General features: G+C 37.8%; 1 protein-coding gene across 1 annotated transcript; it reads left to right on the top strand.

The window, feature by feature from the left end:
- Nucleotides 1-691: 691 nt before the first annotated feature.
- On the top strand, nucleotides 692-20,971 carry MS4A2 (membrane spanning 4-domains A2). Its single transcript, XM_082476160.1, has 7 exons — nucleotides 692-7,674; nucleotides 8,822-8,945; nucleotides 9,479-9,613; nucleotides 11,547-11,603; nucleotides 12,130-12,285; nucleotides 12,646-12,744; nucleotides 13,609-20,971. Exons 1-7 carry the CDS (start codon nucleotides 7,613-7,615, stop codon nucleotides 13,705-13,707), a joined length of 732 nt encoding a protein of 243 aa, XP_082332286.1. The 5' UTR covers nucleotides 692-7,612; the 3' UTR covers nucleotides 13,708-20,971.
- The last annotated feature ends 1,780 nt before the right edge of the window (nucleotides 20,972-22,751 follow it).

Here is a 22,751-nt window from a genome sequence, read left to right on the forward strand (position 1 = left end):
AAAAGTGATTTTCTATTTCTCTCATTTCTTCATTACTTGAATTCTTCTGTGAAGATTTGTCCCTTCTCTCTCATTTATTTATTAAATCATTTATATCAGTATGGACTTATGGATGTTTACATTACTCTTCGGGTTATGGCAAATATTTATCTTGTTGCTTAAATTATTCCAGCTTTGGCCATTGGAAGCTGAGTTGGCTCCTGTGTGGTTTTAACATGCCCCTTACTCTTCTTTCCCTTTTCAGCACTTTCCTATTTTCTAGAATTACAAGATACTTCAGGCTCACTTCCCTGTTGCAGACCTAGAATTTTCATTTCTACAGAGTGTCCTGGTTCCTTTTGTTTTTTGGAGAACTATATTTTATAAACCCCACAGAGTTCATTCTAGCAAACCCACCACCCTGCTTATTTATAACCTGTTTCCTAAGTGTAAGAAATCTGGCAACAATTATCCAAATTTTATTTACTTGTTTATTTAACTTTAGTATTATTGATCTGAAATAAATAGACTGCCAGATGTTTCTCCAGCAAAGATGGAGATCTGCTGAGAATTGCAGCTGAATTATCTGGGATCAGCAGAGAATCACAATTCAGGGTCTGCAATCATGGCAAGCGATGTGCAAGTCCCCACACAGCAAGGGAGGAATACTTTTATAGAGGAGAAGAGGGAGTTGGGAGGGCTACATAGGAGAAGAGGGAGTTGAGAGGGCTACATAGTAAACAAAGGGTCCATAGCTTTTCACTGGCTGAGTTCTTGCCAGGAAAGGAGAGGACAGTTTCTTCTTCCTGTAGGACTCTGCTACCATCTCAGAGCTTGAAAGTTCCTCCTTCTGGCCTCCCAACTCTATTTAATTGGGGTTTCTGTTTATTAATTCTTTGAAGTGTCCATGTAAAGTTGTTCCAGCATTGCTGACTAGTATTCTTATAAGAAATAAATTTACCTACTAAAGTACAGCATTGCTGTACAGTTCTTTTATTTTAAAAAATTTTCATTGAAGTATAATTTATGTACAATATTATGTAAGTTGCACGTGTACAATATAGTGATTCACAATTTTTAAGGGTTATACTCCATTTATAGTTGTTATAAAATATTGGCTATATTCCCTGTGTTGTACAATATAGTTTGTAACTTACACAAAAGAGTTTGTACCTCATAACCCCCACCCCTATATTGCCCCTCCCCCCTCTTTTCATCTTTAGCCTTAAGGTATGCAGTCAAAGCAGTGGTTTTCCAGTTACTTAGGTCAGCTCCTTTCAACTCCTATCTCTTTCAGTGAGCTTTTCCTGCATTTATAATATGGTTTAATTCATTTTTCATAGTCTGCATTTCATCCTGGGCTCCTCAGATATACTGGTTGATTTTTCTCTTTCTTCTTTCTTTCTTTCTTTCTTTCTTTTGGGGGGGGAAATACAGGGGAATTGTTTTCTTACAGTAAACCACATTCTCTCCTTGACGACAATAAATTACATGATCCTTTGTTTGGAATTCCTCTACACCGCATTCCTTTCTATCCCTCTTTGTAGAAGCAGTGTAGAAGTAGCACAGCTCAATAGTAATAAAACCTAAGCTCACAACGGAAGGGTATTAACATTTATTGAATATGTACTATGTCTCAGGCTCCTTGCTAGGTACATTTATTATCGAGTTTAATTTGGCTCTCAGAACACCGTTATGATTGAATAAAAAATGAGAGAGGTTGGAAGGAGAAATTAACATTGACTATGAAACTGTTAGGTTTTACTCCTTGCTACTTTACATTTATTATCTCATTTAATCATAACAACCCTTACAAGTGGGTATTATTATTCCCATTTGAAGTGAAAATCAGACAGAAATTCACCCATAATCACAAAGCTAGTAATATACAGGCTCATATTCAATTTGAGTCTGAATAGAATAAAACTCCAATTTTTAAAATGATTATTTTATAGGTTGCAATGTGCTTCTACTTATCTTTTCTTCATTGAGTCTTACCAAAGTCCTTCTGTCAAGCCCAGGTTTTATCTTGGGTAGGCTGGGGCCAGGGCAGCAGTATAGTGTGGTTTAGAATAGTTGGAATCCTAAGATTAATATTTTGACATTTCTTAGGGAGGGGATATTTTAGAAATATCTCAGAAAGAAAAAAAAAATACATTACTCATAATCTGATTGTGACAAAAATGTAAGAGCTAAAAAACAATAGAGGAAAAAATAAAATCAGAGAATGCTAAAGGGAGCAATTGGAACACTTAAGGGTCAGTGAGAAAGACAGAGAATGATGCCTTGATATTTAAAAAAAATAACATTTTTTATTGCTCTTTGAATGTTCCTGGTGAACCTTTCTCCAAAGAGACTCCTCTGAAAAATCTCTATGAAGACCTATTGTCTCTGATGAATTAGCAATTTGAGAAGACCTTGCAGTTTACAATCTGTAATTTGGGTACTGAATCCAGGCATTTTCCTCCAAGTTTACCAGCAAGCTGGGGACACGGGAGAAGTGATTGATTGATCCGTGTTTGGTTATCACTCATTCATTAACTCATTCAATAAGTATTGTGTTCCTACCATGTGCTTTGTCATTGTGCTAAAAATTCAGAAATAAAATTATAAGTTGTAGAATTATTTTGTTCCTATTTTCATTGAACGATAATGCATTTAGTCAAGTGTTTACAATAAAACCCCAACCTAATAAAGGGTTATGTAAATGGCAACAATTTGATACTGATCAAAGAAGAATTTGAGTCATTGATTTAGGCATTTGCCTCAGAATGAACTGTCTCAACCATATCTGATTTAGAAGATATTTAGATGAGACTTTGGACTTAGTCCTTGAACAGATTAAGGCTACTGGGATGGATGGGTATATTCTGTATGCAAGAAGAACATGGAAGAGGCAAATTCTGGATGCCTGCCATCTCCCTAATAAGATGTTCACAAAAATTAAACAAAAGTTTATGAGGAACTTATCCAAAAAGAATACATGTGAATTTTTTTCCAATTGTTTCTTTTTAAAATTAAATTAATAAATAAATTTATTTTTTAAAAGTTTAAAATATTTTATAAAATTTTTAAAGGTTACTTTCCACTTACAGTTATTACAAAATATTGGCTATATTTCCCATGATGTACAATACATTCTTGAGCCTGTCTTACACCCAATAGTTTGTACCTTCCACTCTCCCCCCACTGCATTGCCCCCCTCCCCATACTGGTAACCACTAGTTTGTTGTCTATATCTGTGTCTGCTTCTTTTTTGTTTTATTCACTAATTTGTTGTATTTTTTAGATTCCACATATAAGTGGTATCATACAGTAATTGTCTTTGTCTGACTTAATTCACTGCCATGGGAAAATTTTTTAAAACAAAGCACATGGCTCTCTAGTTTGAAAATGGTTACTGGCTATCCAGTAAAATTAATGCATAAGATTTATACTAAATCTTAACATTAGGTATGTCTTACCTCTATGGATTAAAAAGTATTATAAAAGTTTTCAGAGAGAAAATACATGGCACATACAAATATCTGGAATTAAAAATTATGTTGAAATTCTCAAAATGAAATCTAGATGCTGGAAGAAAATGGAGTGAATAATTCTGGGTAAAAAATATTTTCTGGTTCAAACTCTATATCTCTTTAGAATTCAATTAAGTCTAAGGGTATTAAAGAAAGGAAATGCTCAGGCCAACAAAGACTCAAAAATACCACCCAGATACCGTTTCTCAGCATGTGAGCAGGGAATATATTCTATCAACATGCAACAGCATACTGAGAAAGAGTAAAAGGTGATACGGAACAGGACCCTGTGGGGCTTCTGAGCACAAAAGCCTTTCTGTGTCCCCTATTTCTTTGATTAGGAAATAGACTTCATTCAGCCTCCAAGAATTTCCCAGAGTTCCAGCTGGGCAGGTTCAAACAGTTGTTAATTAGAAGGGAGGGGATGCAGGACAAGGGAGGAGCAGTCAAGAGAAACAATAGTGCAGCCTTGGGGCAGGGTCCTGGTTCCCCTCAAGGGATACACACAACAATATCTTTGAGCTGTTTTGCAGACACTGAAACCCCCACTAGTGGTAGAAGTTAACAGTGTGCTGCCCACTAACTCGGAGACCCCAGATGGGTTGGAACCAGAAGGTTGATGATGTTGACTCCCACTTACCTCCCCACCAACCAATCAGAAGAATGTCCACAGGCTGATCACACCCTCTTTGAACCATTACGATAAAACTCCTCACTACCCCCCTTCAGGTTGGAACACACAGTTTTGAGAGCATTAGCCTGCTGTTGCCTCCTTTGCCTAGCACAGCAATAAAGCTGTTCTTTGCTACTTCACCCAAAACTCTGTCTCCGAGATTTAATTCCGTGTCGGGGTACAGAGGCTGGATTTGGCTTCAGAGGTGGGGTCAGGAAATAGGAAATCCAGTTTAAAACAGGGCAATGGGAAGTCCTAGGATCATTCCTGAGTGGCATGTTTACTGGCAACCAGTCCAGATTGAAGCATGAGGTGACACAGGGGACTCCAGGAAAAGAAAGATGTGATACATCACTCTCCAGGGTTAGCAAAATGAGGATTGATAGGCAATTTATGCAACATGTGTAAGGTATTAGAAGATGAAATTATGTTTAAAAAATAAGCCAATAAAGAATAGGAAGTCACTAAAAGTTGTGAAATAATACTGAAAATAGTAAAAATGAATTTGAACAAACATTCAGATATAATTATATTGGAAGGATAGGTAGAAAGGAAGAATGGGTTTAAGAAAGCTAACATGCTAATGCCCCATAATAAAGAATAGAACGGTTAACGTCCACACCTTGTCTATGATTCTAGAGGTCTCCTAACTTTCCTCTCTGAGCAGACGTTCTTCGTCACAAGTGGACAAACACAGTTCACACCTATAATTTTCCTTGTTGAAAAGTGTCATTTTGGAGAATAGAAGGAGTGTGAGCAAATAAAGAATTAACATGTGCTGGACCTTGGCAGTTAAGTGGCCTAGAGGCTGAGACAGCAGTTAAGCTCCAATTTTAGAAACAGATCAAAAAGATTTTAAGCCCTTGGATAGTCTACATAAATATTTCTCTATTTCTGAAGTCATGTAAATGAAGAGACAGAGGTTTTCTCTTCAAGTTTGAACTCAGCTCTAGGCCTTTTAGAAACACTCATCTTGTTTCATAAACAATATTTTCTCATTTCCTTCATTTTAATAACCAAGTTTCCCATGGAACATTGGGAGCTTGTATCAGTCTCAGCCCCTCTCACCTGTGAACCATATTTATTGAAGCCATACTTGGCTCTGGGATGTAGAAATGAGAGAGAGAGAGAGAGAGAGAGAGAGAGAGATTGGAATTCCTTTGGGAGTATCAGAAAATACCTCGAAGACATAGCAACTTTCAATCTGCAACATGTAAATTCGTGCATGTTTAAGCCAATTGAGCATTCAGTTTGAGAAAACAGTTGTTCAGATGGGATCTCAAAGCAAATTTCTTTTGAGTTTGGGGAAGTAAACCCAGCGTATATCTGAGAGAAGAAACTTTGCTTGTCAAAGAGGAAGCCAGATGGTGACTGGGTGAAAAGCATGGACAGATGTGCTGCCAACAAGAGGAAATATATGCAGTGGGAGGGAAGTGTTAGTGCTATTATCTCTTCCTTTCAGTCAGAGGCATGGTTGAAACTCATCTTGATAATATTGCCCCCACCAAAAAAAAAAAAAAAGACATTTTGTCATAGGTTTCAATGTTTACTATTGTGAAAGATGAAAGAGTATGTCTATAAGGACCAAAAGTGAGGGCACAGAGATGATAAGCATCTCAGCAGGGGGTAAGAAGAAGATGCTGGTGAAAACTGAGATATGAAACAAGTTGAAGATCACAAGATACATCTCAGTTACTGATATGCATGCTGCAAGTTTCTGTTGAAAATTCTCACAAAATAGCATCGTGTCCAAACACCAAAGACCATCCTCAATGTTTCCTGTCTAAAACTCAAGTTTAATTTCTAGTTATTCTCTGCAAACATAATGAACTATTATAGACTACTCCCAGAGAACACCATAAATAGGCATTTTTTCAGGCCCTGTTTTAGCAGATGTGGTGTTAATTCCACTCAGGGAGAGGCAAATGAATGAAAACTCCTGAGGTTACCACTTGAAGTCCTGGCTCAAATGTGAACTTTCTCTGGGAATCTCTTACTTGACTTCTACATACCCTCTAAGAGATAGAACTGTTACATCCTCCTGTGTGTTCCAGCAGCCTCTGACATGTTGGTAATATATTATTTATCTTTGTTCTACTCTGCCAGATAGTGAGCCAGACAAAGGCGCGGACCATGGGGTTCATCTCTGCATGCTCAGTGACAAGAGCAGTGCCTGACATGGAGCATTAAGTCCCTTTTGGAGGAATGTGTAAGTGAACGAGTTTCATTAATTCCAACAACATACTGGTCAGGTCCACCAATTCTGGAAGACACAGTGGGAGGATGGCACGTGGGTTAATACATTTTTGTTATGAAGGGTGTGCTAATATATCTTTTAGTGTCCCCTGTTCACACAAACATCTTAAGTTTCTTGGAGAAAGAGAAGAAATTCTTATCACAAACCAGAGAGAAAATACAGATGCACAGAGGTAAAATTTGTAGTATCTTTATAGTTTAATAAAGAGCCATTCAAGATTATGCCTATAATCAAACTGAAATAAAAGAGTCCCAAATCTGTGAATCTCACCTGTATATTCATTTTGCTATGCTCTAGCTAGATATGTTATTAAAATAAGCACGTCAGTTTAGCTCCGACCCTAATTTAGGCATACTGCTCAGGCCAAGGCTGCTTAGATCTACTCATAGAATTTGTTATGAAGTTCATGCCCCTCAGTGTTTCCATAGTCCCATCCTTGCCATCACAAAAGTCAAGGCAGTAGGGAGTCAACCTAACCTTTTAGTAGACAACGGAGTCTTCAGTGTGAAAACTGCTTAGCTTTCACACTATCAGGTATGGTTCCCGGGTGTTAGAACTCTGCCTGTCCAGTTTCTGAGACCATCTGCTACAAACAGCCATATAAACACTGCCCAAAAGACAGGAAGAAAGAGAAAGACAATAAATATTGACGTCAAGAACAAATCCAGAGATTCAGAGACTAAGACACACTCATACTTGCAAACTGTGCTTCAGTCTTAGATTACATGTGAAGCCAAGTTTTCCAAGGACAATTGGAGAACTTCTGGCATAGGAATGGCTGAACCAGGTCACAAGCAGAGAAAGCACCAGGAGAGAAGCCAATCTCTTTATGTCCTGCGGTTCTCTCTCACCTTCTCAGTCCCCACTAAACCGACTCATTTTTAGGTTCTGTAAATCCTGCTGGTTTCAGGCAGAATTATCTTCCAGGAGTCTCAAATTTCCCCATTTCACTCTCATCCCTATTCAGTAGCCCACTCAATTTTGCTCTTCCTTATAACAAGAAAAGCCCTATTGATCTTAGCCAGGAAAATTATCTTTCTGACCAATGTCTTAAGCATGAAGATAGTTATCAGTGTCATGAGTCAACCCATCTTAACTGACCATCCGGAGACTCTGTGAGAGGGACCCCACCAAGGCTCATCGCCACACTGTTCTTCACCACCATATAGCTCACTTAATGAAAAAATGGACACAGAAATTGGGAGCAGAACAAATCTTGCTCTCCCAAACCCACAAGTGCCCACCAGGTAGGTACAGGTTATTCTTTTTTTCAATTTCCAGTCACTTAGTGAACCAGAGACAGCCACAGTGCTGGGGAGATGCCAAATCATGAACATAGGCATGGACCCATCAGGTTTAACTAAAATACAGAGTATAAAGAAGTTATTTGCTATACTGTTTCACTAGTTCTCTCTGGTTGATGGGGAAGAAGGTTTTTACTTAGCTTTTAAATTGGGAACAACTTAAGTTTTCTAACAAAAGAGGTTCGTATTCTGGGTATGGGGTAGGGGAGTTTGTGTTGGTTTGACCAATTTTCTGTACGATGTTACAGAAAAAAAACGAACGAACTTTTTGGCCAACCCATACTATCAGTAGAGATCTCTTGCCTATGTGTCTGATGTGTGTTAAGGGACAGAAGCTTTTCAAAATGACCTTGGGCTTCTTTCTGGTTGGTCTTTGTGAATCTCAAGCTGTGGGATCCTGCCCCACTGTTTAGAGGGGAAATGTTCCCGGAGTGAAATCTGGTGGAGATGTGCATAGTCTAGTTTTCCTTCGAATACCAAAAATTAACATATGTTAAGACTTTCTTCTTAAAGGTTTTAGGAGGAACTAAAGACAGAGTTTTGGGAATCCATATTGGATTGAATATCATGGCAAAATATTGAGTAGACTCTGAAGACACAGTATTTCCTGTTAGCCTCCTCTGAGGATGAAAACAGGAATAGAGATCGACAAATCCTTCAAAACCATGCCTTTATGCACATGAAATTGAGTGTGTCATCAACAAAATATTTTCAGATACATTTCTATGTTAAAAAGACTGAGAGATGCATAGGTAAACATGTCTGTTGGATTGTTTTTAGTTGTATGTATCAATACAGATTAATGAGAAAGAATCTGGTAATAATTCTAGATTAAGAATAAGACTTGGCCTGGGTTTTTGTTTTTGTTTTTGTTTTTTCCCTTTTGTTCCATCTAATCATTGATGAGACAGTAATCTTGGCCACTAACTTGGACCCTCTGAGCCTCAGAGTTTCTTGTACTTTACAGTGAAGATTTTCATTGCAGGATTGTTTTGAAACATAAACAAGCACAATTCCCCTGTCAGTTGAGAGCTTTGCACAGGGCGTTAGAGAATTTTCTCATGGCTGCATTTCTGTTTAAACTTCATAGTGCGCCTGAAATTGAACTTTCAACAGTATCTCTCCATGATAATGACTTACTGGAGAAAGCTGCCCCATCCCCACCACACCAAACGTGGCTGACTTTTTTGAAGAAGGAGCTGGAATTCCTGGGGGTGAGTGAGCCTCCTCTAATCTCAACTAGAGTAAAGACTGGTTCTAAGAAAGTGTATCTGTTGGCATCCACGTAGTTTCCCCACTCAGACTCATGAGGAGTGAAATACTTGGTAGACAAAAACTTGACACTTACTGCACCCTGTTGGGTAAAAAGAAGCATTTCCTCATGAAGACTAGGATAAGAATAGCAAATAGGATCTGTCAACTCTGGTCAGTTGCCAGTTGATTAATATCATCCTGTGAAGGATTTGTAACCTTTATCTTCTCTTAGATGGAAAGAGCCATTATTGATGTCCACCATGAGAATGTAAATAAAGACACAGGAGAAATGTACTGGCTATTCCTGCATTAAGTTGTGCCTACATAAATTCTTAGAGTGGCCAGATGATAGTGGAAAATATTGCATTTGGATACTTTCTCAGGACTGCCTAAGACACCAAAGCAATTTCTTACATTTCACCTTGATTATAAGGCAATTGATGTAATCTTAGGAAAACGTCTTATTTCACAAAACTTATGCATTTTTCTACAGGTAACACAAATTCTGATTAGTTTGATATGCCTTTATTTTGGAATAATCGTCTGCTCCGTGTTCAATAATTCAGAATTTAAAGGAGACTATTTTTCATCATTTAAAGCAGGCTACCCATTCTGGGGAGCAGGATTTGTGAGTATATGTCTACAATTGTCTCTGAAATAACACTGTACATGGCTTTTCTTTTATTCAGATCAGATCCGACCAATTGTTTATTCTAGTATTTAGAATATATGAATATATTCTAATATGTAGATGGAGATATGTAAATATACATACATATTTGCAGTTTACGAAGCACTTTGGGTTGAATATGCTATCACACGTTTATCAGATAAGAAACCTGGGATTAATAAAAGTTAAACATATTACCCAAGAGGCATTTAGCTAATAAAAATTGAAACTAAACTTTCAGAAATCAATTTCAGAAAAATTTCCCTAACCCTATCCATCAATAAAGTTATCTTAGTGAAGGGAGGGGGAAGAGATTGCTGAGGTGAGGAGAACAAGACTGACATTTGAGGAACTTCTACTGTGCCCTAGAAACTCTTTTAGGTGCTTTCTCATTGTATCTTTTTTAGTCATTGTACTATTTAGAAACTAGATGGCTGAATGAGCTCACAAAGATATACAGCTTTATTGAAGTATAACTGACATACCATAAATGGCACATTTTAAGGTGTACAATTTGATAAATTTTGACACATGTATACACACGTGAAAACCTTACCGCATCAATATAATGAATATACTCATCACTGCCAAAAGTTTCCTTGTTTCCCTTGGTAACCCTTCCCTTCCTCAACCCCTGTCTTCCCATCCTCAAGCAATCACTTGTTTTCTGTCACTATAGATTAGTTTGCATTTCCTAGAGTTTTATATAAATGGAATTATACACCATGTTCTGTCTACTGTCTGGCTTCTTGCACTTGCATAATTATTTTCAATTAATCCATGCTGTTTTTTGTATCAACACTTCATTCACAAGGATATATTATTTTAACCCTAATCACATTGGCTTGGCACTCTGCTAAATACTTAGGTCTCTGGTCACTCGTTCAAGACTCTCCTTGAACCTTTGCCATATTTTATTTGAAACTTCCTTACTGCCTTTTCATTTCAAACAGCTTATTAGATGTCTCTCAACTCATCATACAATCTGAATCTTTGGAATTTTGTTTTTGTTTTTTTTAACTTTTGGGTTTATTTATTTATTTATTTATTTATGGCTGTGTTGGGTCTTCGTTTCTGTGCGAGGGTTTTCTCTAGTTGCGGCAAGTGGGGGCCACTCTTCATCGCGGTGCGTGGGCCTCTCACTGTCGTGGCCTCTCTTGTTGCGGGGCACAGGCTCCAGACGTGCAGGCTCAGTAATTGTGGCTCACGGGACTAGTTGCTCCGCGGCATGTGGGATCTTCCCAGACCAGGGCTCTAACCCGTGTCCCCTGCATTGGCAGGCAGATTCTCAACCACTGCGCCACCAGGGAAGCCCTGGAATTTTGTTTTAATTTGTGCTATTGGTTGATATTTTCACTAGATCTTTCACCATGTACATTTTCATAATTACTATATGTCTATATGATACATGGCAGACTGTGGAGACAGACACATGTTTCTGGCCCAAAGGAGTTGACAACTATAACACACAAGTTGCTCACGAAAGCAAATGACTACAAAAAAATTAGAGTAGTGTTATAACATAATCATACACCAGGGCTGCTGGAACTTACAATATTTAATAGTGACCCATAGGCTGTCAGGGTTGGCATCACCTGGGAGCCTGCTAGAAATAAAGAATCTCAGGCTTCATCTAGGACTTACTGAGTAAGAATTTGCATTTTAACAAGACTCTCATATAATTCATATGTACATTTAATTTTGAGAAGCTCTCTATAGGAAATAAAAAAATAAAATAATAAAATTTTAAAATAAAAATAAATAAAAAGTAAAGGAGAGCTTTATAGAATACCCACAACTTTACCTTCTATTTGGAGGACGGGGGTGAAAGGGACACAGAGAAGAACAGAGACCCACTGTGCTTTTTTTTTTCCTCCTCCCTTTTGAACAGTTTGCTATTTCTGGATTTTTGTCAGTTATGTCTGAAAAGAAACCTGCAACATATCTGGTGAGTTGCATTCTGTCTTTGTCCATCCTTGAGAAGGTAAGAAAAATTTAATTTTGAGAGTCTTGAAAAAGATATGTCATCATCTCTTATGAGCGAATGTGGATATGTGATATTTTTCCAATCTACTTTGTGTTTAATGTAATCACTAAAAATAAAATCATTAAAATACCAATTGTATCATTTAAAAACAATAAATGTAACTACTTTGACACTTGTTGAAAAAATGTCCTCACACCTGCTCTGTCCTCATAATATAGTCCTATGATCAAATAAATGACTCGTTTCCAATTAAGGAGTCTATTTGAGGAGAGACTATGAGTATCCACGTGGCTTTTCCTGAATGCAGTCCCAGCAAGAAAGTTATAGGTCCTTATTACACAAGTACGTTTTCGAGATTTCCCTTTTTCATCTATATTTTAAATAAATGCAGAGTTTACTGGATATATCCAGCCCTGAAATGCAGATAGGTTTATTGAATACTGTGGCAGGTGCAGGACCAAGTCTAAATGCTGTTCTTTGTCATCAGATACGAGGAAGTCTGGGAGCAAACACCGTCAGCAGCATAGCTGGAGGAACAGGAATCATCATCCTGATCATTAACCTAAAGAAGAACTCAGCTTATATCTACCATTGCCGGGATATTTATGAGAACGACTTCTGCTTTGTGGCTTCTGTTTCCACTGTATGTACTTCTTGTGGGAAGACTAAGATTCTGGGTCTTAATCTCAGTGAGACGCCTTCTTTTCCTTTCCATGAACACAATCCTTTCTTGCAACCTCAATCACATAATGCAGTGTTCTGGAGGCTCATACCCAGAGATGTGCCGGCCTCCTTCCCCTGCCCCCCCAGCTGAATTCTGCAAGGGTGGAGTCATCTGCTTTGAGTAACCATCTCCTGGTTTTCCCATGTGCCATTTTATAGGAACTGGTCTTGCGGGTGGGCGGTCATGAAAACAAGGGTTGCTGCAAGGGAATGTACTTCTGGGACACCTACCTTGTCACTCTACTTGTCTTTCTGGTTGTTTTTGGTTGTTATTCAACAGGAAATTGTGGCAATGATCCTGTTTCTCACCATTCTGGGGTTTTGCAGTGCTGTGTCACTCACAGTCTATGGGATTGGAGAAGTAATTGAAGGAAATAAGGTAGGCAGAGGCCTGATATTAAATCCTAAACAATAAGCTAAGGAATTTGAGCTTTGTTGCTTAAAAATATGGCCTGGGTTTCCTGCAACGTTTCTTCCAGTTTCAGTATTCCATTTCTCCAAGTTTCAGTACTTTGATTTCCAAATCTCATGTTTTGCATCAAATTTTCCACTCACAAATCTCATGGTATATTCCTGTGACTGAGAAGTTTAGGAAAATGGGATCTTCATCATTTTAGAAAATGTAGATGCTTTGAAGTTGATGAGCATGAGAGATGAATATACAGGTAGCAAGTAATGGAAACTCTCAGATATCTGGGCTTATTTGCTTTCCCAGAATAGTTCCGTTATATCTGTTCCTGTTCTCTTTTTTCTTGGCTTTCACCTTCCCACTTGCTCTGAAACCTCAAGCTTGTCTCCTCCCTAATTCATGACTACCAATGGCATTTCCACTTGTCTTACCCATTTTACACCTTTGAGGTATGAAAAAGAATTACCAATACTTGATGCACATACATTTACTCAGATCTTCCAGATAAAACATGCTCTCTCCATCTGTCCACTTGCCTGAAGCATTCAAGTCTGGCTGCCTTTTCTGATCACTTTCCTCCAGAGATAAGACAAGAGGTATACCAAATTTCAGACACAAAATCGTCTCACCAACTTCTCAATGACTGACAATTTCTTCTGAGCCCATGTGGCAAGACAATCTGGCTTGGTTTGTTAGAGATGGAGGTATTAATTACAGTGTAATGGGAGATGGTGAGATTCAGAAAGGCAAAAGGAGATGAGATATGCCTCTTAAGAAAGTCTTCTCGTGGCAGGAAATTCTTGGTGATTGATACTGAATGTTTTCCCTCATCAGATTCCAGAAGATTGTCTTTATGAAGAAGTAAACACCTATGCACCAAGTTACAGTGAGTTGGAAGATGGAGGGGAGGCAACTTCTCCCACTGATTCATAAGAATCATGAGTCCAGAACATTCTGATTCATAGCAAAGGATCTAGAAATCCAAGATCTTTGTTTAAGGGACTACTGGCAAAATTTCTATTCTTTCTGTGACCTGCCAATTTTACATTATGATTTATTCTCCAGATGACAAAATTCTATTTTTGTTGTTTCCATTCACTTAAATCCCCCTCCATTTGTAAATACGATAGACTCCTATTTTTCTTGTTTTCTGTTGCTGTTTCACACCCATCCCTTCTGGGACGTCAACAGAAAACAAGAAAAATAAGCATTTACTCTGTGCCTAGAACTGTGCAAATAGAGAAAACAAGAGGAAGGCTGGTTGAGAGTTGAGTTAAACTTAACAGTTTGGTGATATTTGTCTCTTAGCCCCTTTTAGAGTTTACAATAGCTGCAGATGTATGTGATATACGCCCCCCACCCCTACTGGACCATAAGCACCTTGAGGGCAAAGTCCACTCAGCAAACATAAACTGAGAACCAACTAAGCAAAGTTTTTCACATCTGTCACTTTGTGTATCCCAGTATTTTATCTATAGTGGGTGCTCAGTGTGAATATATGGAGTGTAGGGGTGAATATTCAGGGAGGGTGTATCACGAGGTCAAGCCAGAGGTAGGGTAGAAAAGGAGAAAGAAATGATTCTGAAGGGAATTTGGAGGTGATAAGAAGACCAAATTGACATATATTAAGAATAGAGTTAGGAGGACAATCAGATGGAGGTTTGAATAGAGATTCTCCAGGTATGTATTAAACATTTTGGTGGATCCGCATCAGGTTAGCAATGGATGCTTCCTGCTTGTGTTTGGTCTTATATGGACAAAACAACGTGGTGTGTTAGAAGGATCACTGATCTTATAAAGCGCAGGGAGTCTGCATTGGAATCCCAGGCCTATTGCTTATTAGTTGAGTGAGTTGTGGCAAATCATTTAACCTTTTACTTAATCTGGGTTTTCTCATCAGTAAAATTAACTTATTAGGAATAATTTACCTGCCAGCGCTAAAAGTGTGCGTGGAAACACACACACACACAGTATAAATTAAAAGTGCTCTAAAGAGAAAGAAATTATTAATAAATTAATTCTTATATACATAAAGCAATCTACAAATCTTAGTATTCACTAATGATATAAAATTTAAGTCCATTTTATCTGAAAGGCCCCACTCTTTTTTTAAACAAAAATTTAATCCTAAGAGCCAAATCTGTCAAGAGTAGTCAGTGAAAACAAAGCCACATTGCTCAATGAAATCAGCTATGTTAAACAACAACAAAAATTTAACCAATTCTATATGAAAAAAAGAATGTCATTACCTTTGAAATAATTGTGTCCTCCATATGTTATTATTATTATTTACAATAGGTCCTTGTTGGTTATCTATTTTAAATATAGTGGTGTATACAGGTCAATCCCAAATTCCCAATCTATACTTCTCCCCCACCCTTCCCTGCTGGTAACCATAAGCTATCTTAAAGTCTCCACTTTCTAAACCCACTTCACTTTCTCTTTAGTAGGCTTTGTGCTTGACCACCTCATGTCAGCACCCTAGCTTCAAATGTTCTGCCTTCCCTTTTGTGCTTGCTTGAATTTCTTCTTTCTGTAATGCTTATCTTAAATCTCACCTGATTCTTTAAGTTTTTCTAGTTGATTGCTCCTCTCTCTAGAAGATAAGTTTTTCTAACCAAATACACACCCCCCCCTTATACACTATATAACTTTCTATATGCAAATATTTTATGTCCCCTCAATGATAATATATTTTTTCAAAGGCAAAAAGTCTCATAAAAATCTGTATATTGCATGAATCACCAACACATTCACTGACACAATATTATTCAGTAGTGTTTGCAGATTGATGAATAAGCAGTAGGGAGTTTTATTAAGTTACTCAGTATCTGGTGAGATGGAAACCATAATGGAAAGATCACTTAATGAAGAACGTGAAAGAAGAATAAATTAATGAAGATGAGCTAAAATGAAGTCAGTGGAAATGGAGAGAAATGATTGTGTCTAAAACATGGAGAGAAAGAGTAATTGGTCTTCTTGCTAACAAGTTGAATTAAAGGATAAAGTTAGAGAAGCAACTGGTTGATTAACACATTATGTGTTTAAGTCTAAGATCAAAGAACACCGGGTAATGTTGAAAGAAATGGTAGGAAGTGAGAAATATGAATTGATAAGTGAGGAGTACAGACAGACCCAGATTAAGTTCAGTTTTAGACTGTCATTTTTAGGAGACCAAAGAAATGCAACTTAAGAGTGCCTGGTGGTATCCAATGTAGAGTGCTGGTAAAGATGGAATTTGGTAATGGAGATTTAGTGTTGTTATAAGAGAGATCATTATTAAATGAAGCAGATTAACATTCTAAGAGAATTATTTTGAGATAAAAGTAAAGCCAAGTTAACCTGTACATGCCTGTAATCAGAGGGGAAAAGGAGAGAAAATATCTAAGGTAGAAAATAAGAGATTTAGGCAGAAAAATGCACTGTGAAACAGTAGATAGCAGGTAGCTCATAGAGAGAGGTTAGACAACAGAGAATAAATAATCATCAGAGACAGTATCTGCTGACTTGGGTAAGAGAAAAGTCTATAGTGATAAATCAATTAGTGTTAAGATGTAGAAATCGGGCAAAGAAATAGCAGTAGTGAATGAATGCAAAAGGTGCAGAGAAATTCAAAACAGGGTTATGGTGATGAGTAAATGAATAAAATATTTGCAGAGGTATTTAGAGAGAGAGAATGGTGGTATATGTGATGTAAGAAATAAAGAGGGGAGATTGTGAATAGAAGATAACAAAGAAAAATTAAGTTCAGCCAAATGATTTTGTTGCTGTTGATATTTTTATTTTTAAGAGAAGGAAAAAGTAGTTCACACCTTTAGCCTAAGTAAAAGAGTCCTGTGGAGGAACTAAAAAAAAATCAGCTGGGGGTATTATTCACAAATTCATTACTAAAATAATTAAGTACATTTTATTTATTTGGGATGCCAAAATTAAAAAGTGATAAGTAGATGTTAATTTCCCCAGATTATGAAAGTGATCACACAACCAATGATTTAAGTGAATTGTCATGTTTTTCTGACCTCAGGACCCTAGGTTTTCTATTTTCATTTTTCTGAAATTAAAATTTTGTTTCTCCAAACCTGACAGCAGCATAACAATATACCCTTTCACTGCACAGCTGTATCACCATACTTGATCATCTATAATCACATCACTTTCATGGCATACGTATTCAAATCCAAACTCCTAAACCTGGCCCACCAGGACCTCTAGAAGTGAATCCAGTCTATCTTCATACTGTGTAATATTTTACACCATTCTTTCCCGGACTCAATTAATGTTTTAACCACATCTTTGGCTGTATTTCTATATACATCAAACATTTTTTGTCTCAAGATCATTCTGATGATTGTTCAGCCCCTGCCTGCTTTTTATCACATGCTCACTTCAGGCATACACTGAGAACACAAATAGCATGCTCTTCACATATTTAGTGCCCCAAATTATCTTTTTAAAAATGTCAACCTAAAGGTTATCTTCTCCATGAAGATTGCCTAATGCACACATATTCATACAGCCATAAGATCCTGCTTCATAATCACTTTACCCCATGACTCAATTTATTATCATGTATTATTAGTGTACTTATGATCTCCTTGATATATCCTCAATCACTGGTATTTGTTCAATAAATCGGAATCATTTAACTTGATTTCTTGTCTGTGTGTGTGTGTGTACATGAGGGTGGGGGACTGATCAAGGATAACTGGGAATCAAAGCATCAATTCAGTGATGCTAAGGACCAAGAACAGTTTCTGGATTCCTCCTTTTAAACAACACTTCATCAAACGGGATAATGTATAAACAACCCCATAGACAGAAAACAGACTGTAAAAAGAACCACCAGCCATCTCGTCAATAAATGGTAGGATAAAGTTGAAAGGAACCTGGACCATGAGTCACATTTTACAAGTTAGTCCTGACTCTAATTTATTTGTTATGCTACGTGAACTTGGGACCGTCTTTTCCCTTCGAGGACCTCAGTTTTTCCATCTGAAAATGAGCAGCTTGGAACAAAAAAATCCCAGCTGAACTTCCTGCTTCCATAGTCCCTGCTTTTAGATACTTAAGATTGTTGGTGATCACAATTACTAGGTTTGTGACTGGGATAGCAACAGCAATCAGAGTTATTTGATGCTATTTGATGTATGGTCCAGCAAGACATCTGGGACAATAACATTCATTCTAAACTCTCCTGACAAAAGCTAATCAAAGGTCTCTTTCTAAAAATTGTCTCAGAAAAAAACATTCCCAAATAATTCCCATTCTATGAGGTATGGCTCTACTTACAAAAAATTCTAATAAAACAGGGCACCATATTCATAATTTCAGCCTGGTTTAGAGTGTTGAAGTAAATTTATATGTACAAGGGTGTGAGAGGCCCTTGGTAGTCACCATCTGTGTTTCATGAGTATTTCCCGTCACTGGAAAACCTCTGCTCACTCCACGAACAGTCAAGTGGGCTCAACTTACGTCTCCCAAACAACTTTCATCTGGGACCCCCTGCATAGGGTTGTGTTGAACAACATTGAGGAGCAGGGATTGTTTAGAATGTGAACGTGGAACGTAATATACCCAGAAGCAAATTGTAGAAGCTACATTAGGTACTAGCTCTATGATCTTGGATAACCCTTTAAATTTTATCTTAGTTTATTTTTCTTATCTCTTAAATGGTTATATTAATTATAATTACTTCAAATGTATTATGCATGTTCATAGATCATGTAGCCAGTGCCTAGACTGGTGTATGGGACATATTTTTGCATGCATAAATATTGATGCTTAATCCTGAACCTGTCCCAGCTCCTCAGGAGCCCTTGACAAGATGTACCAATACCTTGTTATCCCTGGTTGGAGGAAGTGGTTATGGGACCATGGAAGAGACCAGGGAAGGCGGTCTATGGAAGGAAGCTATGAATATGCTGTGAATCCTGCCTTTTAGGAGTTCATATTCAAATATATATAGAGAAAGTTTCACTTGGCAAATAGAAGATTGTATTAGAACATAGAGGAAGAATACCTCTAGGATGGGAAGTCACCATGGGAAATTAACAATTAAATAAAAAAGTTGAACTGGAATTCTAAATCCTATGAGAGAGTAAGAAAGAGAATAAAGCGAAGATTTAATTGAACTTCTGTTATGTCTTGACTCCTGCTGGAAGCCTAACTGGTGTTACTTCATCTTAATCTATAAAACAAACTTTTGAGGTAAGCAAATATCTCTTTTTTTAAAGCTGTAAGCTTCTCTACACAACAAGGATAAAAACAAGTTGCCCATGGTTGTTTAGTCAGTAGATCACAGAACTGGGGTTTAGATCCAGGCCAGTTTGTCTTTTGTATCCATGTTATTATTTCCACTTGGCTCTACTACCTCGCTTAGTTATGGGAAGTGTGTAATAAATGAGTCTTATCTTCCAAGGGATTGGTCATTCATTCCTGCTATAGAAAACATGAGTGTTGGAGTGACATCAGCATCATGGCAGCATAAGACAGCCCTCCTTTGGTCCCCGCTTTTAAACAGCGAATTCTGAATCCATCCATGAACAAAAGTACCTCTGTGGGAGTTACGGGATTCAGCACCATACACCAAGGGACCCAGGAGGAGTCTCACCCACCCACCCATGCATCAGATGTTAGGCAGACTGAGCTTGATAGGGGCTGTGGAACCAGCAGGAGCTTGCTAACTGGCCACAGCCCCTCTCAGCCCCAGCAGGGGAAAAGCAAAAGAGGGCTGACTTGGGAAGACGTCCATAGATGAGAGAGACTTTGTAGAAGTCCACCTTCCCAAGGAGAGAGTCCAGTTTTCCATGAGAGAAAAAAAAAAAAAAATGAACTGGACATATTGAAGAGGGCAAGAGAAACTTTGCTAGTGGTGCCCCTTCCTGGAGGTGGCACAGCATGGGGATGAAGTAGTCAGTGATGACTTCTCCCCTCAGGAAAAAGAGAGCAGTGAGTGAGTTCCCAGCTACCACAGCTATGGGGGATGCTGCTGGAGAAACCTGTTTCCCTCCTGCAGCATCCTGAGTATGAAGGCAGGACCTAAATAGCTGGGAGAAAGAAGAGATCAGGAAAGAGATAGATAAGAATATCAAAGGGCATTAAAGGAACATGGTTCCTGCTGATTGCCTCTTAGACTCAGCAGGAAGCCCGCTCACACTGCTGGGAGAACCTCATCTGAGGTTCCCCACCTGGCCCGTGGGTAACCCCAGTGCCCCAAGTGCTAAATCCACCCATTCCCCAACACCGTGTGCAGCAGCACGAGAGCCCCAGTAAGCAGCCTTCTCAAACAGGTCAGGGTCTGTGGACAAGGGAGACCCTGAAACTTGAGCTGCAGCACCACCATCTGAAAAAACACAGGGGAGGTTTCCAGTAGCCAGTTCGGTGAGTTGTAACAACCAGGGAAGCCAAACAAGTTTCAGAATTTTGCCACAAGGAGTAAGAAGTGTGGAGCAGGTATCCATACAAGGTTGGAGGAAACACCAGCTATAAGCAGAACCGAGAAAACAGTATCTCTCTCCAGAAGACAAGTAGAGATTTGAGGAGGTGTCTGCTGATACAAATGAGAAAACAGCAACACAAACTCCAAGGTACATGAAGAACCAAGGAAATACGCTACCACCAGAAGATAACAAGAATCCTCTAATAGCTGAATTCAAAGGCATGAAAGTTTGTGATTTAGCTGATAAAGAATTCAAAATAGCTGTTTTGAGGAAATTCAAGGAGGTACAAGAAAACAGAAAAATAATTTAATGAAATCAGGGAAACAATTCATGAACAAAAAGAGTTATTGAACAAAGAGATAGAAATCATAAAAAAAGATCCTAACAGAAACTCTGGAGTTGAAGATTTCTTTTTCTCCCAATTTTATTAAGATATAATTGACATACAGCCCTGTATAAGTTTAAAGTGTACAACATACAGTAATAGTTCAACTTACATACATCACGAGATGAGTACCATAATAAGTTTAGTGAGCATACATCATCTCGTATAGATACAAAATTAAAGAAATAAAAAAAAACTTTTCCTTGTGATGAGAACGCTTTTGCTCTGGTAGCAATTTTCGTATGTAACATTCAGCAGTGTTCATTGTATTTATCATGTTGTGCATTACATCCCTGGTATTTATTTATCTTACAACTGGAAGTTTGTACCTTTTGACTACCTTCATCTTTTCTTTCTACTGATTAATTTATGTTCCCTTTTATCAGGAAGAAGGAAATTTAGAATGGAACAGGGTGCTAGGGTGGAAGCAGATGTCTGTCACCAGAGATGACTCTCCAAAACTAAAATTGAGGGGTTCAGTATGTGTGGAAGTACAACTACAAGCTATAGGTTCAATATTGTCTTTCTTCCATGTCTTTGTGAAAGTGTTCAACTATATTTGTGAATCTATAGGGCTCTACCTAATGTCTGGCCCAACTTTTACATCTCAGAGATTAGTCACTAAATATCAAATTTTTATTCTTGGTTATTGTTAAATATTGGTTCTGTATGTTACCAGTGATGGTGTTGAAGATGATTCCATTTCCAGGGTAGGAGAAGGTGACCTCATAGATTATTGCAGAAAGGAGAACTTCTCTGCAAAACAACCTTATCTTTCTTGCCTTTCTTCCTTTTCCAGTCATAATGTAGTAAGATATGCAGTCTCTTATAATAATTATGTACTCTTTTTTATTTGGCTGCTTTCACCCAGCAAACTTATTTTGGTGCTCATCCATGTTTTTGTGTGTACAGAGCTGTATTCCATTGTATGGATGTACCACAATTTGTTTATCAGGTTTGCCTACTGATGGGCATTTGGACTGCCTCCAAGTTTGGGCTATGACAAATTAAACTATTATGGACATTCATGTTCAAGCCTTTATATGGATACAAGCTTTAATTTCTCTTAGGTAAATTCCTTTCCACTTAAAGTGAAAAGGCTGTGTCATATGGAAGATGTTTGACATTTAAGAAGCTGCCAAATGGTTTCCAAAGTCATTGTACCATTTTACATTTCCACCAGCAGTGTATGAAAGATCCCATTTCCCAACATCAATGCCAGCACCTGGTATGGCCAGTCTTTTAAATTTTACCATGCTAATAGATGTGAAGTATTACACATTGTGATTTTAATTTGTATTTACCCAGTGACTAATGATTTTGAGCTTCTTTTCATGTCATCATTTGGTGACGTATCTGCTCAAATCTTTTGACTTCTTTTAGACTGAATTGTTTGCTTTCTGATTATGGCGCTTTGAGAGGTCTTTATATATTCTGCATACAAGTCCTTTATCTTAAATATGATTTGAAACTCTTTACTCCCAGCCTTTTGCATCTTTTTTTTCTAGAGCAATGTCTTTCAAAGAACAGACATTTAAATTTGAAGTCCAATTGCATTTTTTAAAGGGGATCATACTTGAACTTCTCCAAATTCATCAGGAAAAGCAAAAAAGAGATTCTTCTTTAGCAAGTAAGAAAACCTCTGCCAGTTTACAGGCTACAGGGAAATCTGGGAATTCAAGTTTCTCAGACATATTCATGAAAATATCCTGATTCCAAGTCTCAGCACTCCACTGGTTTTTATTAAGGTCCTTGACAGTAAAATAAGAGACTTATTAGAGATGTGTATCTGATATCATTTATACTTGTATTATCTTTAAAATTTAAATTTTGGGCTTGGTAGAGAAACTAAATTCTTCTCTAGTCTTCTAGGATGTGAGACCATTTTCCTTCCATGATCTCAAATCATCTTAATCTTACTGCTTACTGTCTGCCTTTTCTATCCCCACCACCTCCCGGGACACATAACTGCCTTTTAGAACAATTAGCCTGAACTTCCCAGTGTAAGCAACACTGGGAATTGAGGAGAGAAAGGGAAGAAGATGATAAGATTAGATTCATAAACATATAAATTTCAGGGTTAGAATCATGCTACACCAATGACTTGGGATTTTTCCCCTATTATTCTCCTATATGGGAATGTTGTGTAAGAT

This window comes from Balaenoptera physalus, assembly GCF_965194825.1.
Source record: "Balaenoptera physalus genome assembly, chromosome: 10".
NCBI classification, from domain to species: Eukaryota; Metazoa; Chordata; class Mammalia; order Artiodactyla; family Balaenopteridae; genus Balaenoptera; species Balaenoptera physalus.